At 34.7% G+C, this 23,915-nt stretch overlaps 2 protein-coding genes across 3 annotated transcripts in view; one reads left to right on the top strand and one right to left on the bottom strand.

Annotated features, from left to right (window-relative positions):
• eys (eyes shut) overlaps positions 1 to 16,511 on the bottom strand; it is a 51,398-nt gene extending 34,887 nt beyond the window's left edge. The window contains exons 1-4 of one of the 2 annotated variants that reach the window (XM_072532721.1): positions 16,415 to 16,511; positions 14,329 to 14,631; positions 3,870 to 4,100; positions 1,999 to 2,112 (exon numbers count right to left, since the gene is read on the bottom strand). In XM_072532721.1, the coding sequence (XP_072388822.1) occupies positions 1,999 to 2,112; positions 3,870 to 4,100; positions 14,329 to 14,611 (628 nt within the window). In that variant the 5' untranslated portion in view covers positions 14,612 to 14,631; positions 16,415 to 16,511. Of the gene's footprint in view, positions 1 to 1,998; positions 2,113 to 3,869; positions 4,101 to 14,328; positions 14,632 to 16,060; positions 16,179 to 16,414 lie in introns of those variants that run through there. The other variant, XM_072532722.1, reaches the window with a different exon arrangement.
• Positions 16,512 to 21,466: 4,955 nt separating this feature from the next.
• LOC140441802 (MKRN2 opposite strand protein) overlaps positions 21,467 to 23,915 on the top strand; it is a 28,238-nt gene continuing 25,789 nt past the window's right edge. Inside the window, exon 1 of the mRNA XM_072532723.1 lies at positions 21,467 to 21,716. The gene's annotated coding sequence lies outside the window, so the exon portion shown is untranslated. The remainder of the gene's footprint in view (positions 21,717 to 23,915) is intronic.

Here is a 23,915-nt window from a genome sequence, read left to right on the forward strand (position 1 = left end):
TATCCAGTTTTCTAACAACAGCTTCTAAAGTTAGATTAAAAAGTGTTGTTGATAAGGCATCCCCCTGTCTAACTCAGTGGTCGCCAACCTCTTCAATGTGTTGAGCTACTTTGTTAATTTTGGAATAAACAGCGAGCTACCCACACGGAAGCCACGTAACGCAACGTAAATGAAATAATCCACAGTTAATCTATTACTATATGTATTTATTTTACTGTTTAACTGGTAATACATAATACATAGGTACTAATAATAAACTAATAACAAAATAACTAATATTACAAGTACGTACTTGTTCATAGCTACATTCCTACCTATCAAACGAAGGTATTTGAAAAATAAACACAAACTTTTATCCAGCCACAACGGATGTCACGTATGATTTAAAAATAGTTAATAATAACAACAAAAAAGTAACGCACTATCATAAACATAAACATTGAAAAATAAAAAAGCATGTTCAATGAGAAGGCTGACACTCAGACTCGTCGATAATTTTTTTAATGTTTGCAGTATAATTTGATGCAGCCATTCGAATACAATTATCCAAATCTTCATCTGTAAGTCGATTGCGATATTTGTTCTTAATAAACTTTATATTGGAAAAAGAAGATTCACACAAATAGGTTGAACTGAATAATGCTTTCACTTTCAAGGCAACACGGCATAGAACTGAATATTTGTCTTTACTTACAATAGGCCAGATACATTCAGTACTTGAGACTAACGATTTTAAGGCTAAATCATTTTGAAACTCAATGACTTCCATTTCTGTTGCAGCAATGTCTTCGCCAAAGTTCTGCATAACACAAGCTGCAAACTGCTAGATATCAATTTCCATAAAGGGTGAAACAACAAACTGCGCTACTGAAATCCTTAAAACGATTTTTGAAGTTACTCTTCAGGGTAGAAATTATTTCTACATGATATTTGTTGTCATAGGGTTCTAATGAATTTTGAGATATTTTTTCTGAAAGAATAGGAAAATGCTTGGAATCGCTGTTAATTAGGTTTTGTTCCCAAAACTCCAGCTTTTTCGGTTCTATAAATAGCCGATTCTAGCTTGACGGCGTCAGGGGCAGATCGCTCACCGCAACGTTGCCGCTGTTTATGTTTAATATTATGACAATTAGATTTTTTTGTGGAATTTTCGGAAGCTTCTATGATTTTTGCAGTTTGTATTTTTTAAATTAAAATCGTTGTGAGAGCTACCAGAATTGCCTCCGCGAGCTACCGGTAGCTCGCGATCGACAGGTTGGCGACCACTGGCTAACTCCATTTTTAATATCAAAGGCCTGCGTCACATCTCCATCCATTCTCACCATAGCTTTGGAACCCTCCAGAGTCATTCGTATAAGTTTAACCAACTTATTGGCTATCCCTAACATAGATAGTTGCCATTTATCTTCAGGATAATTTTTTCATATTTAAATTTGTTCAAGATATGACTAGCGCGCTCATTACAAATTTTTGTAGCCTCTATCAATTCACGCACCTTTACTTTAAAATCAGCTAAAATTATTTAAGGACTTTTTTCGCATTTCCGGCGTAACTGCATCGGAAAGCCGTCCACCACGTAGTTCATCCAATGTAGATATACGGTCACTACAAAGTTCAGGAATCCAAAATTTTACAATGTAATCTGAAAGAGCATTAGTCCCATAATATTGATCCAGCTTTTCTTGTGTTTTCTTCGCCGATTTAATTATCAAATAATAATGTTTAATAAAAAATCTAAAAGCATTTTTCTCCATAAGCGGCATTTTCTAAACACGCCAACTTTATGCAGCTGTCAAAAATGTAATATCTAGTATTCCTAAAACACGTTAGACTTTCTAGAACTAACATTTTTTGAGATTGCAGCGAAGGAGGATTTTTATCAGACCACCATATATATAGAGATTATGTCCAAGACGCCTTAAAATAAAATATTGAATTGTTATATTTCGGCTAATTTCTTTTTTTTTCTGTCTATAACTGAATATATTTTATACTTACCAAACAAACAAGCACATGAGTAGTCCGCTAACAGGTCTATGCAGATAGCGCCATTTTGACAAGGGGCTGAGAGGCATTCGTCTATTTCCCAGTCACAAAGAAAACCTCCCCAACCTACAATAAGGGTAACCAAATTGACAAGATGAATATCAATTTAGGACTTTATGTAAAAGGTAAGACGTAAAAGGGCCGATGCAAATTTTTCTTTTCAACATGCTTTGTTGGTCAAGTAAGTGCTACAGGGAGAACAAAATTTAGTGGCATTTCTTTCCGCTGTATAAAGAAATTCTTTAGTTTATATTATAAAAGGCCATCAGCCTTAAATACGAATAATGGAAAACAAAAGTAAGAATAAAAAAATAATAAATTAAAACATATTTTTGGATGCATGGACGTCAAAACTAGGACATCGAAAAGCAATATTTTACCGGGAGGAGGTATAACTAAAGATATACAAATTAAATTATATAAATAAATATATAAAATAAAAAATTCGAACTATTTTTTAATTTAATTAAATTAATTAATTTAATTTTAATAATTCTGATTTTTTTTACAGAACAGTCTAAATAACTTGTTTTATTAGTTAAGTTAGGTTATAGTAGTATGCCCATATATAATACAAGATAGACTGATCACTCAATACCAGTCGGTTCCCCCAGTGAGACAGAGAAAACTGACGCAAAGCAGTCAATGCATTGGTCCTTTAGGTTACGTGGTAAATAAACCCGGTAAATTAAAAAGAGATGCAGGGACTGCTTTCCGTGATGAAACAAGAGCAGTGGATGCGAGTTACGGCCGACCTAGTCTACCGAAAGGGGAACAAATTCAAAACATAAATCATATTTCAAAACATATTTCAAAAACACACTCCAGGCCACACCCATTTCTCCCAATAACCCCAATTTCAACGAAAGATCCAAAAGAGTAGTCGAACGGAGAGTAGAAGATATATTCTACTACTCTCAGGCTCACATGGGTCCCCATCCTCATCCGATGGTAGCTCCTGTGACTAAGGACACCATCAGGCAGATGTGTAACTTAGATAAAAACACATCTGGCCCAGGTGGTATCTACAGAAGATGCCTCAAAAAACTTCCAGAGAATATAATCCCGCTGCTTACTAATATAATCAATGCATGTCTCACGCTAAGATGCTTTCCAACCTTATGGAAGGTGGCCAGGATAGTCAAGATTCCCAAACCAGGGAAACCCCTAACCAACCCTGAATGATATGGTCATTTCGCTAATTTTCAAGACCTATTTCGCTAATAAGCACCCTAGGTAAAGTATGCGAGAGGATCCTTAGCAGCAACCTTTATATCACAATCAATTAACGAAAAAAGATACGTCATATGTATCTTCCCAGATTTTCAGAAAGCTTTCGATCAGGTCTGGCATACAGGACTGATTGAAAAACTCCACTTTGCTGGACTGCCTACAAGTTTCGTTAAATTAATACATTCTTACCTTTTAAATCGAACTATCCGGATCAAAGTTACCAACACGCTATCCACACCATTTACTTTACAAGCTGGAGTCACTCAGGGCTCAATTTTAGCTCCAATATTGTACACGGTCTACAACAGTGACATTTTTCGCCGACAAACTAGATCGGAGTCTCTATTGCTATTTGCTGACGAAACTGCACTCCTCACTGCGGGCTCATACAGAGTGAACTCATACAGGGACAACCGTCTATATTTGAACCGTCTGTATACAATATGGTCATCGTTATTATTCAAAATATTTTGTTGCCTGAATTGATATAACTACTATAGTGTAAAGCATGTTGAAAAGCAAAAGATACGAGTAGCAATTCTTAGTATTAATATTAAAGAACGGGAACAGTCATATTTATTATTACCTACCCTTTTGACATTTACAAGTAAAAGTCTCGCCCGGGCCCTCTTCACAAATACCTCCATTTGCACATCTGGTTTCGTTGGTAGCATTGCAAACGGCTATGTCGACTTCACAGTGTACTCCTGAGTAGCCAGGAAGACAACTACAGGTATATCCATTTTGTGCGTCTAAACAGGTACCATTGTTTTGGCAAGGATTGCTGTCGCATTCGTTGATGTCTTCTTCGCAAAGGGTACCTTTAAATTTTAATATGTTACCTATATTATAATAGTCCCAGGAAAAATAAAAAACTTGTAAATTAAAGTAAACAGCTCAGATCCATTTAAAATATGACATTGATAATCAAAAATTAAAGAAATTGGGTTACCTATTTATTTATATTGGTTATAAAAAATTGTTGAAATAAATAAATATTGCAAAAGACGTGGTTATAGTATAAAAAAGTTTGGTATAACAATAAAATCTTTTAATTATGAACTGACACCTTCTTTTTTCTGCTTAGCTTTTTCCTTTTCAGAGGTGCTCTCCAGCATTTTTCTTCTCCCTAACCTTCTGTTGCATTTCATCGTTTTACCAAGTTTCTTTGTACCTAGGAGGTGCTTTACCAGATGTTTTTCCTAGCATTTCCTCTCCCACTCGTAACACAACTTTGCTGTTGGTCTTCCGCCAGCCATTTACAGAATCTTTTTTCTTAAACTCTACCAGCACTCTACTCTTGAACACTTTTGCCAAATCCTTATCCTTTAACGTGTACCACTTTACTTTCTGGTATCATACTCGCTTTTCTTTTCGCCGCACCTTTATCTCCGTATGCGCTATCATCGATCGGTGTTTAGTTACACAATCACCCTTTATCACTGCACAATTGGTAACCCTTTTTAGCTTTGTTCCTTTTCACAATAGAACATCCATTAGATTTTCCCTTCCCCACTACTATAGCTAACATACTGTCTTCAGACTTCATAAAGAACATATTAATCAAGGCAAAGTACATGCCATCATCATCTTGGTGCTACAGCCCTTAGAGGGCCTCGACCTTCTCAAGCTTTCTACGCCATTCTATTCTGTCCCTCGCTTGCATTTTCCAGTTGCCGACTCCGATCTTCTCGGCATCTTGTGTTACCCCGTCCATCCACCTCAGCCTTGGTCTACCCCGTCTTCTCATTCCCACGGGTTGCGCTGTTAGAATCTTTTTTATCATGTTTGACTCAGGGGCCCGGGCTACATGTCCTGACCACTGCAGGCGGTTTCGCTTAATTATAGTGGTAATATCTTTACCACCAAACGTATGCTTGTAGATATTCTGCAGTTCAAAGTTATATCTACGCCTCCATATTCCGTTCTCACAGACCGCTCCGAATATCTTGCGTAGCACCTTTCTTTCAAAAATGGATAGACCGGATTCATCTGTTTTCGTTAGAGTCCATGCCTCTGATCCATATGTGAGAACGGGGACTATCAGTGTTCTATACAGCCTTATACGAGTTTTTTGAGACAGACGTTTGTTAGCTAAGTACTTTGATAGACCATGATAACACCTGTTTGCAATTATTATTCGCCTTTTTATTTCCTCAGATGTGTTAACATGTACATGTACAAAGTATATGCCACTGCAAAATTAATCACGCTATTTGCTTCATCCTTTCTTAGTCCCATCCTCCAACCTCCATGAACTCTTTCTTTTCCCACTCTTTCTCTGCCAATATGTCCATTCAAATCACCCTTAATAAAACACTTTTCGTTTACAAGAATCTCGAGCACCTTGCAATCAAGAGCACTCCAAAATTCTTAGTTTTCTTGTTCTTCACATCTCACATGAGGCTTAGACACATATGATGTTCATTTTTTGCTCTAAGTAGCAATCAAATAAAAGGGTAAATACCCAAAATAGTTTGAAAATATTAAAAAAACACTCTAGGTCTTAGGAGGTTAAAATAATTTTTCTCTTAGCGCTGCTCTGTTTTAAGTTGTTTAAAATTTTGCTGGTTCCAAGTTGCAGTATAATAATAAGCAGCACGGTTTTCGGATTGAAAAATTTCAAGTGAGTGTCGTAAAGTTTTATTCTCCCCTGTTTTCTTGTTTATCGACATGATATAAATAAATATAAATAGTCACAAAAACGAATAAAAATATGGACCAGTTTTTTTAAGCTTTTGTATGAATTTCTTTCATATATTCGAAGTAATTTATCATGCAGCCTATTTCTTTTAATTTCTGGAAACTTTTTTGTTTTTGTCTTGGTTTTATGTAATTTTAAAAGGCTTCGGGACCTATCCCTTCTTTTTCAAGGCAAGTAATTTGTCCTTTTTTATGCAATTTTTTTATATGCGCTTTTCTGTGGAACGTATCCACCGAGTAAAAGAAGACCTTACTGTACTGATAAATAAAAGTCTGTAGTTACTATAGAAAAATTATATCATTTTTAATTTAATTTTAATTAATTCAGTACACAATAATATTTAAAAAAAAATAGAGTCTACAATCATTAGGGTTAAGGGTTAAGGGTCCGTTAAGATTTTAATTGTTTTTTTTGACGTGACAACGTCTTAAATTAGGTTGTGGCTCGGAGTCACTCATGAAAAAGTGTAACGCCCGCTCACGTTTGTTACGATGAGTCATCGAACGAGAGAGAGGCCCGCCGGACCGGCGAATGCCTTGCGTCTCTCTCCCACTCAAACATGATCGGTCCGCTGGTGCGATGCTATTTCTCCTATCATCGTCCTATCCTCAACAAAATCACTCAAATAGAAATTAGTTAAGTTTAAGTTTACATGTACAATGTTTTAGTAAACAAAATATATTTCTATAGTTAAAATTTGTGCAATTCTTATTTTCATTCAATTCCTTGTTCCTATTGTGCAATTTAATAATATTCATATCAATAAATATTCTACCGAGAAAAAGACGTTGTCACGTAAAATCTTCGCCCGTAAAACCGACTTTACAGGCAACTATTTTTTTATTTTCCATGTCTTGTAATAGTTTTTTATGGTTATAGTATTTGTTTTTATGAGTTAGTTTATTGTGTAATAGCTACAAAATGAATCTTAGGACGACTAAGTTATAAAAATAAATTATGACTTAAAAAGTTTTTCTAACAGTTTTTTAGAAACGATTTTTTATATGGATGTCTTGAAAAAGAATTAAATAAACTGGAAATTTTGGAATATTACAACGGTGAAAAATTTTTTTAAATTAAATTAAATAAAGTAAATAAAATAAAGTGAATTAAAAAATTTACCCAATTCATTTTGTTAAATCGTTTAAATGTAATAACATAGAAAAATAGAAAAAAAACGTATGGGAACCTGAACGTAATAATTATTTTGTTTTAAAATACAGTGCGACATCTCGTAGCCAAAAGTAAAAGTTAAGGAGAAAGATTTAATTTCAAATATAAGTTTCTTCTGTTTTGCATTGACAAATAGGATACGAATTTTAATATTCTCATATAATCAATATTTCAATATTTAATTTAAAAATTAAAACCTGACGTTTCAAAAGATATGCGTGAAAAACAGTGTGAGTAGAATTGCTAAAGATGTATATAGATAAATTCTTTTTAAACAATAGTAATAATAAACTAGATGTAGAACTGTCAAGCCGAATTTTAAAGTTTATTGCGCGTATTGTCCGCTAGGTGGAAACACATAAGGGTATAAAAATGTACACATTATTTCAAATTTTACTTTTTCCCCTGATAATTATATGGAATTTGATGTGTGTGACTTTAAGTAAGATAATAGTGAGGACTGGTTGCACCAGCTTTAATTGGAAATAAAAAAATTAAAGATCTAATAGAAAAAAGGAAAAGGGTAATCGTCAAATTTTGTGACAATTGCTTGATAATTTACAGCGGAACTCTGAAAGAAATCGAAAGAAACCAGAGCCAAAGAAACAGTCGACCTATCGGTACACACAATTTATGAATAAAATAGAAAAATGTAAATACATAACAGAAAGATTAGTAAAAATTAAATAAGCTTTTAAATCATTAACAACCCTTAACTGGTCGGGTACTGTAGCAGTAGCGTAACTGGTCCGGCGTAGTCTGTGAAACTACTGTTTTCAAGAAAGCCAAACAACACTCAAAAATAATTTTTTTTATTAAAAAAAAATGTTACAAACATACTCTGATATATTTATATAAGAGTGAACGTATTAGATTTGGGCATTATTTGGGTTAAGAAAAAAATATTAAAATAAAACTGACATCCATAAAAATGTTTGTGAAAAAGTACATAGTTTTGTAAAGTAGTTAAAAGAATATATAAAAAACACTATGTATAAAAAATGTATATCTTGGATAAATGTTCAAACTGCACACTAAACAAAAAACTAGGTAAAATAAAAATCGATCAAAAATGTTTGTTTCCAGCATCAGTCAAACTTTACCAATTTTATACGCAATTTTTACATAGTGGTTTTGTACATCCCAAACAAACAGGCTTTTTGCAACGCAAGCACAGGTATTTTGTCATCCTGCGATTTCTACTCGGACACAAACTGCAAATCTTGCGTTTTTTTTTAATAAGAACATCCGTCTGATTGTCCTCTTCTTGTTCTTGAACTCCAAGTATCTGGCTAATTGTAAGACGTAATTGACGTGGAATGTTCGTCATTGTCATTCGTATTTTCATGTGATCTTGCACTAACTGCATAACCGACTCCAAAGCAAAAACGCTTTTTTCTTTTATTACTGGATTGTTTTTGTAACACTGATGTAAAATATATGAATTTGCTATAGAAATGTCCAATATGCGGAAAAAAATTGTTAGAGTCTATCTTCGGCTTCGACGGCTTGAGGTGCTTTTGGAGCATTTCTCATCTAGGGAATCTACACCTCCCTTATTCTCATTATAATAAGAAATAATTTCTGGGTTTTCAGTAGAGGGATTACTACAACGTCTACTATGCATTGAAGATATAAGTACTGTAGCCTTTCCCTCTTTTCCTACATGAGAAATTAAGGTGCATTCTTCCCTAAATCCATAAATTGTTGACCCTTCAGGTTTGTTTCTGTTGGGCAGAAAAGATATGGGAGGTATTTCAGCCTTATTTTTTTTTAGTGTGCCCACATAAGTCAAGTTTTTCGTTCGTAAAATATCCACTAATTGAATAGAAGAGTACCAATTATCAGCTGTGATATTTCGGTTGCTACCAAAGAGCGGTTCAGCTAAGCGCAACGCAGCTTGTGTAGGCTTTAGGAATTTTTTGTACTCGTCACTGATACTAAATCCATTTGAGTCTTTTCCACTGTAGATATAAGCATTATATAAATAACCATTACGTGCATCCGTAAGACACTGTATTTTGAGTCCGTATTTAGCCGGTTTGTTAGGCATGTACATTTTAAACCGGCATTTACCTCGAAAGCTTACAAGCATTTCATCAATTGTGGCAGATTGAGCAAGTCCGTATACACTTTGACAATTTTCTTTGAAAGTATTGAATATAAATGAAATAGCTGCAGTTGGATCATCTTTTTTGTGTTTCTCTCTGTCTTCAGGATTGTCGAATCGGTTAGCAAGTAAAAGAACAGAAAATCTATTTTTGCTCATGAGTGCTTGGAAGATTTCTCTTCCAGTTCCATCTGTTGCAAATAAACGGTCTATATTTTCGTGTCTGGAGTTGAAAATGGCAGTGTAAACAAGGAGTTCCAAAAATGCTCTTAACTCAATAACATCCATTTCTATAAGATGATGGATAGAACTAGCAGAATATTTCTCACGATTCGATCGTAATGTTGTGTTTGTATTCTGCTCAATATGTTGTAGAATGTTATCAATAAACAACATGTTCCAAACAGACAAGAGTATCGCAGCCTCGCTGAGCATTTTTGCCTTTGTTTTTAGAATTGTCACCTTTATGAAAATGTTGTGTTTACGTGTTCTAGATGAGGGGATAACTTCTGACGTACACCACCTGTGTCGATTTTTACCATAAACATAGGTTTTGTAACTATCACTTACTGCTAATTCATTACAATGTAATTGCAGGCTCGTCAATATCAGAAAATTCCGAACATGTATCGTATTCAAATTCAATGTTATGATCTTCCGAAATATCGTCTACATCACTGTCACTATCACATTCCTCATTGTACCACTTTAAAATAGTTGTCTCATAATCGTCATCGCCGAAACGCACTCGTTTTGGTGGCCCGGTTATAATTTCTAAAAATGCACGACACACAAAAAAGTCACACCAACAGTCCGACGTCGTCTGAGGAACTACTCTCGACCTAATTGTTGCAATAACTTTTTAGGAACTAAGAGAAACTTGTCGCAAATACACCCACTTGTCAAGCTCCAATAGTTTAAGGATTAGATAGAAGGACTTGCCTGTGGGCGGTGCTAATTTCCAATAAAATATAATTAAAAATATGGAATCGTCTGTCAGACGACGCCAGACCAGTTAAGGGTTATGCATCTGGCAATAACAGAGATGTACCTAAACATAAGAGAAATCTTCAACGAATAATACACAATGAAAATTAATTTCGTAGTAGTCGGCTGTATTCCACAAATCACAAAAATTTTATTTAAAAAATACTTTATAAAAAGGTATATTTATTTAAAAAAAAAAGAACCCTTTCAGGCTATATCACAGAACGTTTTCGGAATGAGAATTCCATCATCAGTGCCGATACTAGGTGTACATGAGTGAAGCCACGAGATATCTGAGTAAAACCCTTTAAATGTTATTAAATTTAATACCTCTATTTGAGTTTGTCACTCCATTTTTTGCGCGGTCGTCCGATACTTCTTCTGCCGATTGGTGACTTATCTCTTGCTATTTTGACGACACGGGTCTCCCCCATTCTGCTTATGTGATTATTCCATTCTTTTTTTCTATTTTATGTCTTCATTTATACACTGTACGTTACATTTTCTTCTAATATCTTCACTTTTCTTTCGATCTCTCAGCATATTTTCTTTAATTCTTCTCAGTACTTTCATCTCTGCCGTTTATAGTAACCTTTGTGTGGCTGTGTCGGGTCTTGTTTCTGAGGAATATGTCAGTACTGGTCTTAAAATGGCTTTATAAATTCTTGATTTCATCTCAGTTTTAGGCAAAAGGAAAAAGTGGCAAAACACACACGCTCCTATTGACAAACAAAATTTAAACAGAATTACCAGAAGACTTAAAAATCTATTAAAAGAAGAGAAAAACAGGGGGATCCAAACTTACTTAGAAAATTTGACTCCATCCAAACACACCAATTATTCTCTATGGAAGGCGACGAGAAAGGTAAAAGGTCCACAAGACGCCATACCTCCTCTAAAAAATGTCAAAGGTAAATGGGCAAGAACAAACACAGACAAATCTGAGACATTCGCTGAACATCTTTCTACAGTATTTAGTCCATTTAATAGAGTAGTGCCATTAGAACAAGAAGAACCATTTAATTCTTTTCTTGAGGCTCCATATCAAATGGATCTACCAATTACCAAGTTTAATATTAAAGAAGTAAAACAGATAATAAAGAATGAGATACAACCCAATAAGGCTCCGGGATTCGACCTCATAACGGGTAAGATCCTCCAGGAACTAACCAATGACTGTTACAGAATAATCACTATGATCTTCAATGCTATGCTTAGTCTGCATTACTTCCCTCTGCAATGGAAAGTGGCACAGATTATACTCATTCAAAAACCTGGTAAAGATCCAAAAGATGTCAATTCATACCGACCTATTAGTCTACTCCCAGTCATCTCTAAGGTCTTCGAAAAACTTCTGCTACAAAAAATCAAACCAATATTGGACGAAAAGTGTCTCATACCTGACCATCAATTCGGTTTTCGTAACCAACATGGTACAATCGAACAAGTTCACAGACTATACACAACAATAAGAAGTAGTCTCGAGAACAAGCAATACTGTACTGCAGCCTTTTTAGACGCCTCTCAAGCTTTTGACAAGGTGTTGCATACAGGACTTCTGTACAAATTAAAGAAAAATTTACCTTACCCTTACTTTAAACTGCTTCAATCATACCTTACAGAAAGGAGATATCTGGTAAAATATAGTGAAGCCTATACAAAACTCTACCTTATCCTATCTGGTGTACCTCAGGGTAGTGTGCTCGGACCGATTAGTCTACTCCCAGTCATCTCTAAGGTCTTCGAAAAACTTCTGCTACAAAAAATCAAACCAATATTGGACGAAAACTGTCTCATACCTAACCATCAACTCGGTTTTTGTAACCAACATGGTACAATCGAACAAGTTCATAGACTATACACAACAATAAGAAGTAGTCTCGAGAACAAGCAATACTGTACTGCAGCCTTTTTAGACGCCTCTCAAGCTTTTGACAAGGTGTTGCATACAGGACTTCTGTATAAATTAAAGAAAAATTTACCTTACCCTTGCTTTAAACTGCTTCAATCATACCTTACAGAAAGGAGATATCTGGTAAAATATAGTGAAGCCTATACAAAACTCTACCTTATCCTATCTGGTGTACCTCAGGGTAGTGTGCTCGGACCGATTCTGTACCTGATATATACGGCTGACTTGCCAATAAGCAATAACCTATCGCTTGCAACATTCGCAGATGATACTGCTTTCTTGGCCTCTCATAGCAACCCAATAATAGCATCAAAGAGACTGCAACTACATCTGAACAAAACAAATGAATGGCTTAAACTCTGGAGAATAAGAGTAAACCCCTCAAAATCCACACAAATTACATTCACTCTAAGAAGAGGTACATGTCCACAAGTTAACCTCAATGGACATCCTTTGCCCCAAAAGCATGACGTAAAATACTTAGGTATTCACCTTGACAAACGTCTAACTTGGACCAAACATATATGGACGAAAAGACTTCAATTGGGAATTTTATACAGAAAACTTTACTGGATGTTGGGAAAAAACTCTCACCTATCGATTGACAACAAGCTGCTGATATACAATACAATAATAAAACCCATTTGGACGTATGGCTCACAGCTCTGGGGTTCAGCTAGCAAATCTAATATTATAATAATACAAAGATTCCAATCCAAAACTCTGAGAACAATCGCTAATGCACCTTGGTATATCCAGAATGATGCAATACATAGAGATCTTCAGGTACTAACAGTCTCTGAAGAATGCAAAAAAACTTCTGAACAATATCAAAACAGGTTGCGGGTGCATCCTAATACCCTGGCACACAATCTTCTCAACAACCAACAAGCGAAGAAATTGAAGCGACATTACCCCTTGGACCTACCTCACCGATCCTGACAGAGCCTACAGCAGTGGGAGTTACGCCTTCAACAGCACCCAGCCATTGTGATCAGTGCCGCTTTTAGTGCTCGCGTATCAGTGTATGTGCGCATCCTACCGGTAAAAAGTCAATTTGTGTCGTGATGATTTGGTCACTGGACCTTACATCTCTCTGTCATGTAAAGACAAAAAATTTTACTTATTGTTTTCACTGCAAAACAGATTGTAAAAATCTTAAATGTTAATAATAAAAAAAAAATCTCAGTTTTAATGTGCTGTTTCGTCATATAGTGTTATTGAGGCATCCTGCCAGTTTATTTGCTTTTTGTACTTGATCTCTCACTTTTTTGACAAGGTCTCCATAGTTGGGCAGTGTAATTCCAAGGTATTTTATTTCCATTACTTATTCAATACTGATTCTATCAATTTCTATTTTACATCTGGTTGGTTCTTTGCTGATTACTATTGTTTTTGTTTTCTGAGATGATATTGTCATAAAATTCTTTTGCTCTTATGTTAAATCTGTGGACCAGTCTTTGCAGATTATCTTCATCTTGGGTTTTCATTCTAATTTCCATTTTGCTGTTTTCGTTAGGTTTGGTTATATATTACATTGTTGCTGATAATTTTATATGATGTTTTAAAGATATTTACTGCATGGCAAAGTAAAACTTCCAATTGGGAGTGCCGAACCTGAGACGTCGTCTCTATACAACATCTAGTCAGATAGGTATGCCATAAAGGTAAAAGTGGAAAACTTACAGGATTAAAGAATATATCTATACCAAAAAAAGGAAAACAGATAAAACACATTTGTCGTAGAAAGTGATTGCGCCAAAAAAGCTAGGCACAAATTAAATCAAACTTCTTAGACTTAGCTAAATTTTAGGTGAAAGAAAGATAAATAAAAAAAGGTGAACGATAGGCGGTACTGTAGACTAGCGTGAAGCTTCATACTATGTTTCTGTATTTTTCAAACGTAAATAATACTTATAAAACTGAATAAAGTAATGATCCGATGTTGCCATTAATCGCATGATACTTATGACTTTTATTAAATTTTGACAATCGTTACGAATCGAATCTTTTAGTGACATATTCTTTTGATTTTTCACTTCTCGTTTATTGTCTATATTTTGTTAAACTGAAGGTAAAGATTGTATATCAAATAAACTGATAAATATTGAAGGTCAGTTAAACATCAATATACAAACTATCATCACAAAATTATGTACTTACCAGAATATCCAGCTGGACAAGAACAATTAAACATAGCGATTCCGTCGATACACACCCCACCATTTTTGCATGGAGATGACCAACATTCGTTCCAGTTTGTTTGGCACTGTATGCCAGTGTAACCGTCGATGCAGTAACAAAAGTATGTGGAGTTTAGATCATCTAAACAAACGCCATGCACGCATGGGTTACTCAGACAGGCAAATCCGTTATGCACGCCGGGGAAGTCCAGTACAAAGACGGATAGCATAAACAGCCATTTCTGGCTACCGATTTGGTACATGTTGCATTATTGGCTTTTCCCTGTAAAACAGTTATATACTCTGATAAAAATATCCAATTAATAAGAAGATAAACTTTAGAAATAAAGATAGGAATCCCCTCAATTCTTATAAAAATGTTTTTTTTTTTCTTTTAAGTAGTATAAAAACCCCATATAACCTTGTATTCTAAAACAGTTCGAGAAAAATAATGTGGTAAATACTGTAGTTCAGTAGTTCAGTGACTAGTGAGTGTAGTAGTGTCTGGGGGCTCGGGAGACTGAGACCTCGGAAGCCCTGAAGAAGACATCAGAGAGGATGTCGAAAGCTCGGCCCAATGGATATCGACGCGGTTCAACCCGGAAGACTGGTGAGTTTAATATTAATTTTTATAATAGTATTAATCTTAACTCTAGGTTTAATTGTACTAACCGCGGAAATCTTTCCGAACATATATATATATATATATATATATATATATATATATATATATATATATATATATATATATATATGTTCAGCTAAATTTCCGCGGTCAGATGAATGAAAATTATTAAGTTCTCGGGAAAAACCGCGTTGAGAATGTAATACTCGACGTTTTGGCATCCATTTTGGAGCCATTATCAAGAGTGATACGGTTCCATTCGAGTTCGGGGTCTCAATCTGCCTACTCACCTCACTCGTGACGTACCAGTATCGTGTTGTGTATAAATACAAGAACCGTCAAACGGCACTGAGGTCTTAATCTGCCTACTCCTCAGTGTCGAGTCACTTCGAAGCCTGTCTAGGAAATTAACCGACCATTACCAGACTTTCCATTCACTCGAAATTATTTAAAAAGAACAAGAATTTAACATAGATCTTTACCACCTGTTTGTAGGTTTTAAAGCAGTATATAACAAGATCGCCAAATTAACTGTACAATGAATGATATTAATGAATTAAAGATTCGAAATATCTTGTACCTATGATAAAAATGACGATGATCAAGATGATATTCTCAGTAAAAATTCAGCGAGACATCATTTAAAAAGACTCAAAACAAACGTTTCGCTCAAAGAACAAGTTTAAGACTATTGATAGTTCGGGTAAATAGTAAACTAAATCTGATACGAGAAGAAATATGTATTTGTAAATCAAGGCTCATGTAGGTACACAGACGGGATGACGCAAGATACTAAGCAGATCTGAAAAACTCGAGGTCTTCTGAGGACAGTATAATCACTGATATAGAATTCGAAGAGAATTTGATGTCCATATTGAAGAATGACTATAAGACCAATAACTTATTATATCCGATATGGCAGGAGTGCAATACTCACGTTCTATGATCTTGCACTGTAGAACAGTAGCACTAAACTGTACTGTAGATAATAAAAATGAAAATTAAAGGAGAAATCATCATCTGCATACCTACAATCTATAATGATCTGGTTTTACTGAGGGTAGGGATTTTCTGTATTAAAACTTACCAGAATAAATAAGACTTCCACTGCTCTAGATTATTTGTATTGTTTCAAAAACTACTACAAACTACCAAACAAAGAAGCTACAAGTATTGTACCTATCTGCCTATACAAACAAAAAGCGCTGACGTAGTCTCGCATGTTTCGCAAAATAATTAAAACAATAATATAAAACTCAATAAACTGAAACCAGTAAATAATCTAGTGGATTACCACAGTCATCTCTAAGTATTGATTTTAGTGAACCGAATTTTCCCCGAACAATAAAGAAAATTTATTCAAATACCTTTTTTTCTTTTTACTCAAGTCTATTATATCTTACGACCGTTACCAATTGTGCAATTTTCTTTTAGAATTTACCTTTAAAAATAATTTTTCAGTGTCACCGCAACTTTCATCACCACTAACCCCGATTTTTCCAACCCTATAAAAAGACCAACAATACCACAAAGTAACCATGGCAATGGGTAAACAAACATTCTGTGGATGAAACTAGTACGAAAGTTATTTGACCGCAACACCTTGTGATTGGAACTATCAAATTTGGCAGTGTTGCCGGTTGTACAATTTGATTGTTTGTTTAAGGAATTAGCAGTTAATAAAAGTCACTGAACCCGTTGGGTGATCAATTTTTACAGAATTATAGTAAAATAGAAAGTTAATTGATGACAACGGTAAAATATAGATATCCCAACCTATAAAAATATATTTCGGTTTTTTAAAAATTTAAATATATTTATTTAATCTTTTGGTAATAGTACAAAATTTAGTATTAAGCTTTCAGCGCTCGTGTCCATATTTTTGACATCAAAGCGCGCGTGACATATTTTTATGCATTTTGTATAAATGTGTTATCTCATATTTCTTGTATGTAAGTTATAAAACATATAAATATATTACAAATATAAATGAACAAACATATTTATTTGCAAATTTTACAAAATAAAACAGAAATTACACTTTTACTTTTTAGTCTAGGTAAACAAATAAATCAATGTACAATTAAAAACTATCATCCTGACTGTTTGCATTACAGAAGTTACACATAATTGTAGGTATTAAGTGAATGTTTTTTTGCAAGTAAAAGAATTGCATTTAACGCATTTCATGGATGCAGTTGTCCTTTTTCTTTCCTCGTTACAAGAACGACAAACTCCACGTTTTGGAAGACGAACTGTTTCCTCGTGTTCATTTACAGTTTGTCCATACCTGACTTTTAGAAATGCGCCCACATCGCAATTATTAGGACACGAAAATTTATATAAAACTTGGCATTTTTTCCACTTATGTTCTTTATATTTCTTTTATATTTCACCCATAATAGATGGCAGAAATGGTGAATTAGGGTAAGGGCGATATGGTAAAGGCCTTTTCCAACGCGTACACCTATTTCTAGCGCCGCTGTTTCAAATTCGGCCAAGTCCAATTTTTTTTTTGAATTGGTCCGATTTGCTTTGGTTTGTCAGTGATTAAAAAAAAAAAAAAACAAACTGTACTCGTATTTATCGGCATAAGTAAAACTTCTATCATCCTTGTTTCAGGCAAGGATGCCTACTTTTTATAAAAGGCAAAGAGAATCCATCCGTGCTGACTGGACAACAGAGCAACTTAAAAATGTTGTAAAAGTAGCACAAAATGGAATGGGCCTGAATAAAGCATCAAAGGAGTTTGGAGTTCCATGGTAGCTGGAGAAGAAGACTAGCAATGAGGTGCTTTACAAAAAAGCTTTGGAGGGGCCGCCTGTTTTAATACACGAATGTAAGAAGATGGTAAAACATATCCTAAGATTATAAAAATTCGGATTTGCACCGACTAGAACAGAAGTACGTACCATAGCATATGAACTGGCCGAAAAATAATCTAATTTCACCCTTCTGTATCTTAATCTGTAGAGTAGGGACGGCGGTTAAGTTTCACAGCACTTAGGCCACAATTGACCCATTGTGCATCCTCGCAAGGAGCTGTCACCCTTAGCTCATTGCCCATCCTGCCATTTCTAGGAAGGTGGACAAGTCACCAGGAGACATCTCTCTTATGTGGGCAGGTGTGGGCCAGGACTCGCCGAACGAGTACTCTCATATTAACGATAACTCCGGGCATTCACATAGGACATGTTCCCCAGTTTCGTCTTCTCGTTCATACTTCCTACATAGAGGTGTGTCTGCTAGCCCCAGTGTGTGGAGGTGTTTGCTTAGTTGACAATGACCAGTTAAACAACCAACTGTCAAACGTAGGTTTTTCCTGGTCATTCCTAAGTACTTCTTTCATGTTGACTCTTCAAGGTTACTTAGTGTTACCTTGGCAAGTTTACATCCTTGAGCTTCTTCCCATCTTTTTACGGTTTGCGTATGGGAGTAACATTTGACAATTTCCGCGATTAGTGTAGTTGACCAACCAAAAAGATCCCCAGGTCCTAAGAGTCTTAGGCCTGCCGCCTTCCTAGATAATTAGTCAGCAGTGTGGTTGCCTTTATTCCTATTGTGTCCTTTAACCCACCTCAGGATGATGGTATTACCATCTCAAGCTTGAGATAGTGACTCGTGACACTCCATTACTAACCCTGATGTGACACGTGGTTTATTTAAGGTTAGTAGCGCTTGTCTGCTATCTGTGCAGATCATTATAGTTTTCCCTGCGGTGTGAGTTCCATGTTAACTTCCTGTCAAGGGTAATACCAAGGTACTACCTCGTCAAAAAAATTTAAACTGTAGTTTAGAATCCTTGGGGGTATTAAGCTTGTGATTCTTCTTTTCCTGGTAAAGAGAACCATCTGTTTTCTTATGATTTATTTATGATTTATAGATACTGAGTTCATTGCACCATGTTTCTATTAATCGGAGAGCAATCGTGAGTAATCTCTCACATAATGTGTTCTCAAACTTACCGCTTTGCAGGACTGTAATATCGTCTACATAGGCTATTGTGTAGAAATCGTTGCTGCTGAGTTGGTCAACCAGGGTATCTAGAACTATGTTCCAGAGGAATGGTGATAGCACCCCTCCCTGTGGACACCCCCTCGTAACCATGTCTCTAACAGAAACGTCTTCTACATTTATGCTTATTGCTCTATTAGAGAGCATACTGAATATCCATTCGCTTACGGCCAGGGGAACATTCCTGACGTTGAGCTGTTGGGTGATGGTTGGGAATATGGTTTTACCAAACGCTCCCTCAATGTCTATGAATATATGAATATACCTAGGGTGGATTCTTTATTATCCAGCAATCTTTCAATTCTTCCCACTACACGATGCAAATCGGTAGATCTTCCCGAAGTATATGCATGCTGATTTAAGTGAAGTGGGTTATGGACCAGAATTTCATCCCTTATGTACCTCTCGCATAGAACAGAAATGATGTTAGGCTAATTGGTCGGAAAGCCTTTGGTAGGATGAGTAATATATCTGGATATATGCCGTCAGGCCCTGGTGATTTGAAAGGGGAAGTACAATATGGCCCATTTTACCTTTTCCTCATTAATCATTGTTCTGGCGAGATGCCAGTCGTTTATTGAGGGTATGATTGCTTTTTCCATCCAGTTTGGTACTGTTGAGACATTAGAACCGGGAAAGTGTGTTTTCATCAGGGCCTCAGCACTTTCGCGAATGTTGAAAGTTTTGTTTCCATCTTCCTTCGTTAGTATGCCGACATGCTGATGTGGGTCCTTTGAGAGAGTTTTTTGTAGCCTGGAGGACTGCGGTAAAACTTCGATTTCCTTACAGAAGCTTCTCCAAGCAGCTCTTTGTCTTTGTCTGTAGACTTTTTTAAACACTCTGAGATTAATGATAAATGCCACCCTTATGCACGCCCTTATAATTTAATACAAATAAATATTGATTTTATTTCAAACATTTGTAAAGTCATACAGAAACTATGACTCTGTTAAGTGGTTGCCAATATGTTTTGTGAAAGAAGTGTATGTTGATTTCGTGTAAATAAACAATTTCTTGTCTCCTACAGAATATTTTTACTCACCATATCACCCTGACTTACCCCAATTGTTTTAGCATTTGACATTTAACTTTTCCCGAGAACTGCAGATGACCATAAAATTGGAGTGGTCGAAACCTGTCGTGCTAAGCTAAATAAAATAGATTGTGAGTAAGTCTAAATTTATTTCTACAAACCTGTTTGAAACGGTCTCACATGTGCAAGGTCTTTATTATTTAGTTCATGTGAAGTAAATAATAGAACCATGACCCAAAGAGCCATGGAAAGGCAAATGCTGAACATCAGGCTATCAGACATGAAAAGAAATACTTGGATCCGCAACAAAACAAAAGTGACCGATGTATTAACGCAGATAGCAAAACTTAAGTGGAAGTTCGCTGGACATACCATAAGACAGAAAGACGAGAGATGGAATAAGATGATTATACACTGGAGACCATATAGTTACAAACGAAAAAGAGGAAGGCCACCAGATGACTTTAAGAAACACGCAGGCCCGAAGTGGATACAAACTGCCTACAATAGAGAGACGTGGAAGAAGGAATAGGAGGTCTATGTCCAAAATTGGAAGCAAGGGTTGTATAGATAGAGATAGATAGAAGTTAACGTATTCTACGGTTATTAAAAACAGTATTTTGTTTTGTTATGTTATTAAAAATGCTTTATTTATACTATAGGTTGGATGCACAACTCTCTATGGTGTTGATTATTTTTTGTAGGTATGTACTTACCTATCTTGTGCAGGGTTTATGGACCAATAAGCTAAAAGGTAAACTTTGAGGTGTGTTGAATATTAGGTTGTTGGCTTGAACCACATGATAGCCTGAGATAGATTTTAACTCATTTAGCATAACTTCCAAAAGCTCTGCGCCTTTTGAATTGAAGGTCACGAGTAAAATCAAGTTGGCCAATGGAAGATAGAGGGAGTAAACGCTCATTTATTTATCCCTACCTGAACATATTAATTTACTCTTTGTTAACATTTGTTTGCTTCAAGCTCGTTGTAAGACCTGTTTTTTATGGGGGTTGGTTTGCTAAATCATATCTCTATACCTACATGACTTTACTCGTGTTGACAATCTGTCTGTTGGACATATTAGTTCAAAAATAGACATTAATACTCTATCTTATTCTATCTACTTATTATTATTAATAGACATAAATAATATTTGCATTGTTATTAAAGTGTTTTTTTGTAGTATATGCTCCCTGACAGAGGGATTACAAATACTCCGAAAATGTCCCCTCGAAAGGTTTTTAAACCAACCACAGGCAGAGGATAGTAAGGGCCGATATCAACTTAAGTTTATAAACCTTTTGGGGTAAAACTAGAGTTGAAAATACAATATTTACATAAAAATAGAATTTCAGTACACGAGAATATTATATGACACACTTTCTGTGGTGTTTGGTCATTGCAAATGCAATTTCTCCTCTCAAGAAAATTGGCAACGTGTGACGTGTGTGTACAAATGAAAGTATTCAACAACCTCGCTTTAGTTTTAGTTCCTCTATAAACTTTGTTTATAAGTTTAACAATAAGTTAACTGTTATGTTACAGCTGAATTAACTGAAATATATTCATAAAAATGATAATTATTGAAATGAATAGTCTCCGATAACCAACGAATATTATAAAAGTGAAATACCGTAACCCATATTATTTATTTCCAGTTATAGTGAATGGAACTTGTGATATATTGTTAAAAAGGTAAGATAATATTTTGATTTCTATAGTTGTATAATTTATATTGAAACCTAACAGAATCTTAGATTCGATAATTAAATAGACAGTAGGTGTCTTACAAATTGATTACCTATATATCTTTTGTAGACACTTTTATGTTATGCTCGTAAACAATATTATTTACAATTACGTCAACTTATTGTACAATTATAAAAATAGTAGGTACTTGTGCTAACCTTCATTAAACCACAAAAGTAATGGTTTATTTATGAATTAATCTTCAATTTATATAAAATATGAATCACATACTTATTGCTTTTAATAAAATAAAATAATTTTGTTTATCCAAAATAATAATAATATTTACAATGGGGAAATAAGTTATAGCAAGACTTTAAGATGTACCTACTTATCCTTTTTTTTAATGGAACATGGTATAAAGATGTACAATTCTACAATATTTTATTTTTATTTTCTGTTCAATATTAAATATTATTTCGATTATTATTAGTTCATGCCATAACATTATTATTACATTACTTACATATTACATTATTTATATTAAAATAAAAACATCTTCAATTTATATGCTAAGTAAATAAAATATGTTTAAAAACTACAGACTGCTCTAGGTTAGAAATACTATTGTTCTTTTTATTCATTTTTTATTTGTTACCATAATCGAAATACTTTCCTCATATCCAAATTGGCATTTCCTCCATAGTTCTGTTCTTTCTCTGTTCTGTGCTCTATGATTCTTTTACTTCTCTTTTTTCTGTATAATCTCTAAGCAAGAAGAGTACCAAATTGTTTATTTGTTTATAACTTCCAGACATACAGACTGATATATGTGTCTATATTCTTTGGACAGACTGATATTACTTGTAGACACTTGATAAATCAATTGTATTAGGTACCCTTGGCTGAAGACAAATCGAAACATGATTTAATGGAAATATGTAATAATCGCTTCCCTAATATTTAACCTAGCATACCTTTAGATTAAATGGCACAACACAAACTTTTGTCTCTGAAATGGGTTGCAGAAAACCTGACCATATATGCCAACTTTCAAAGAAAAGATGACCATATCACTATGCCAATACAGAAAATATCTAGCATAATTTTTATGTTCCTATATTTTAAATTTACAATATGCTTCAGTGAAGCTATGAGCAAATAGTCTGAAATTAAGGTACCTACATGAGAGAAAAGTTGTGCAGTGGCATCTCTTTTAATAATGACAGTTTATACTATATTTTTTGTGACTTTAACAAATTTGTTCCACAGAGCTTCTTCAAATTCTCTCTAATTCAAGAGGAATGACTGAATGAACTGCCTTACTTGCTGGTTTGTCAGTTTTTAGGTCTAATCTAGTGATCATGTCACTTTTTTGTTATTATGGAACATTGAATACAAGTCTTAGTACCTATTGTTGATTGGGTTCTGTGGATTATCTTGGCATTTGGCCGTTTGGAGAAACCCAAGAACTGGATTTTGTAGTTCCAAAGTGGTCGCAATTATCTATTTATATAAATGTTGCTTGTTTTCAACATAAAGCCTATACTTATTACACTTTTGTCCTATATATTATAATAAATGCTATTGATGATTTTGAAGCTGTCTTGAGTTGATTTGGCCCCATTCATTTTTACTTTTGATTTGTTAATCCAAATTTCTTATTGCATCAGACACTTTATAAGTGTACAGATCCAGTTATATGATTCTGCATGTATGGTGTCTGTTGTATGGTGGAATGTCTCTTCCGCAGGTCTGGTATGGATAGGTATTCACGTATTCAAGTTAATGCCTGTTTTAATTCCATGAATAGTGACTTTTTAAAGGTTTTAGACATATTAAATAGGAACTATTAGTTGTTACAATAAGGTTCTATTTGGGATTTACACCAGTTGGTATGTGATGATTCATTTTATCTACTTGTTTCATCTGGGATCTATTAAAAGGTATTATATTATTGGCAGCAGCATAAGATAAAACAAAATACAAGTTTCAGATTTTTTTTGCTTGATGCTAGGGGTCAGATTTTCCAGTTAGCGGTGATATAGCACAATTAGCTTTATCTGTCTTTTTATGTAGCATATCAATGATAAAATTACAGTGTGCATCTATATCTTTAGCATTATACAAGGTGAAGTAGATAACCTTTTTTGTACATATATTGAAGTAATCCACAAAATTACTTGTACTTCCTAAGATACCTTT

Source organism: Diabrotica undecimpunctata, chromosome 5 (genome assembly GCF_040954645.1).
Source record: "Diabrotica undecimpunctata isolate CICGRU chromosome 5, icDiaUnde3, whole genome shotgun sequence".
NCBI lineage: Eukaryota > Metazoa > Arthropoda > Insecta > Coleoptera > Chrysomelidae > Diabrotica > Diabrotica undecimpunctata.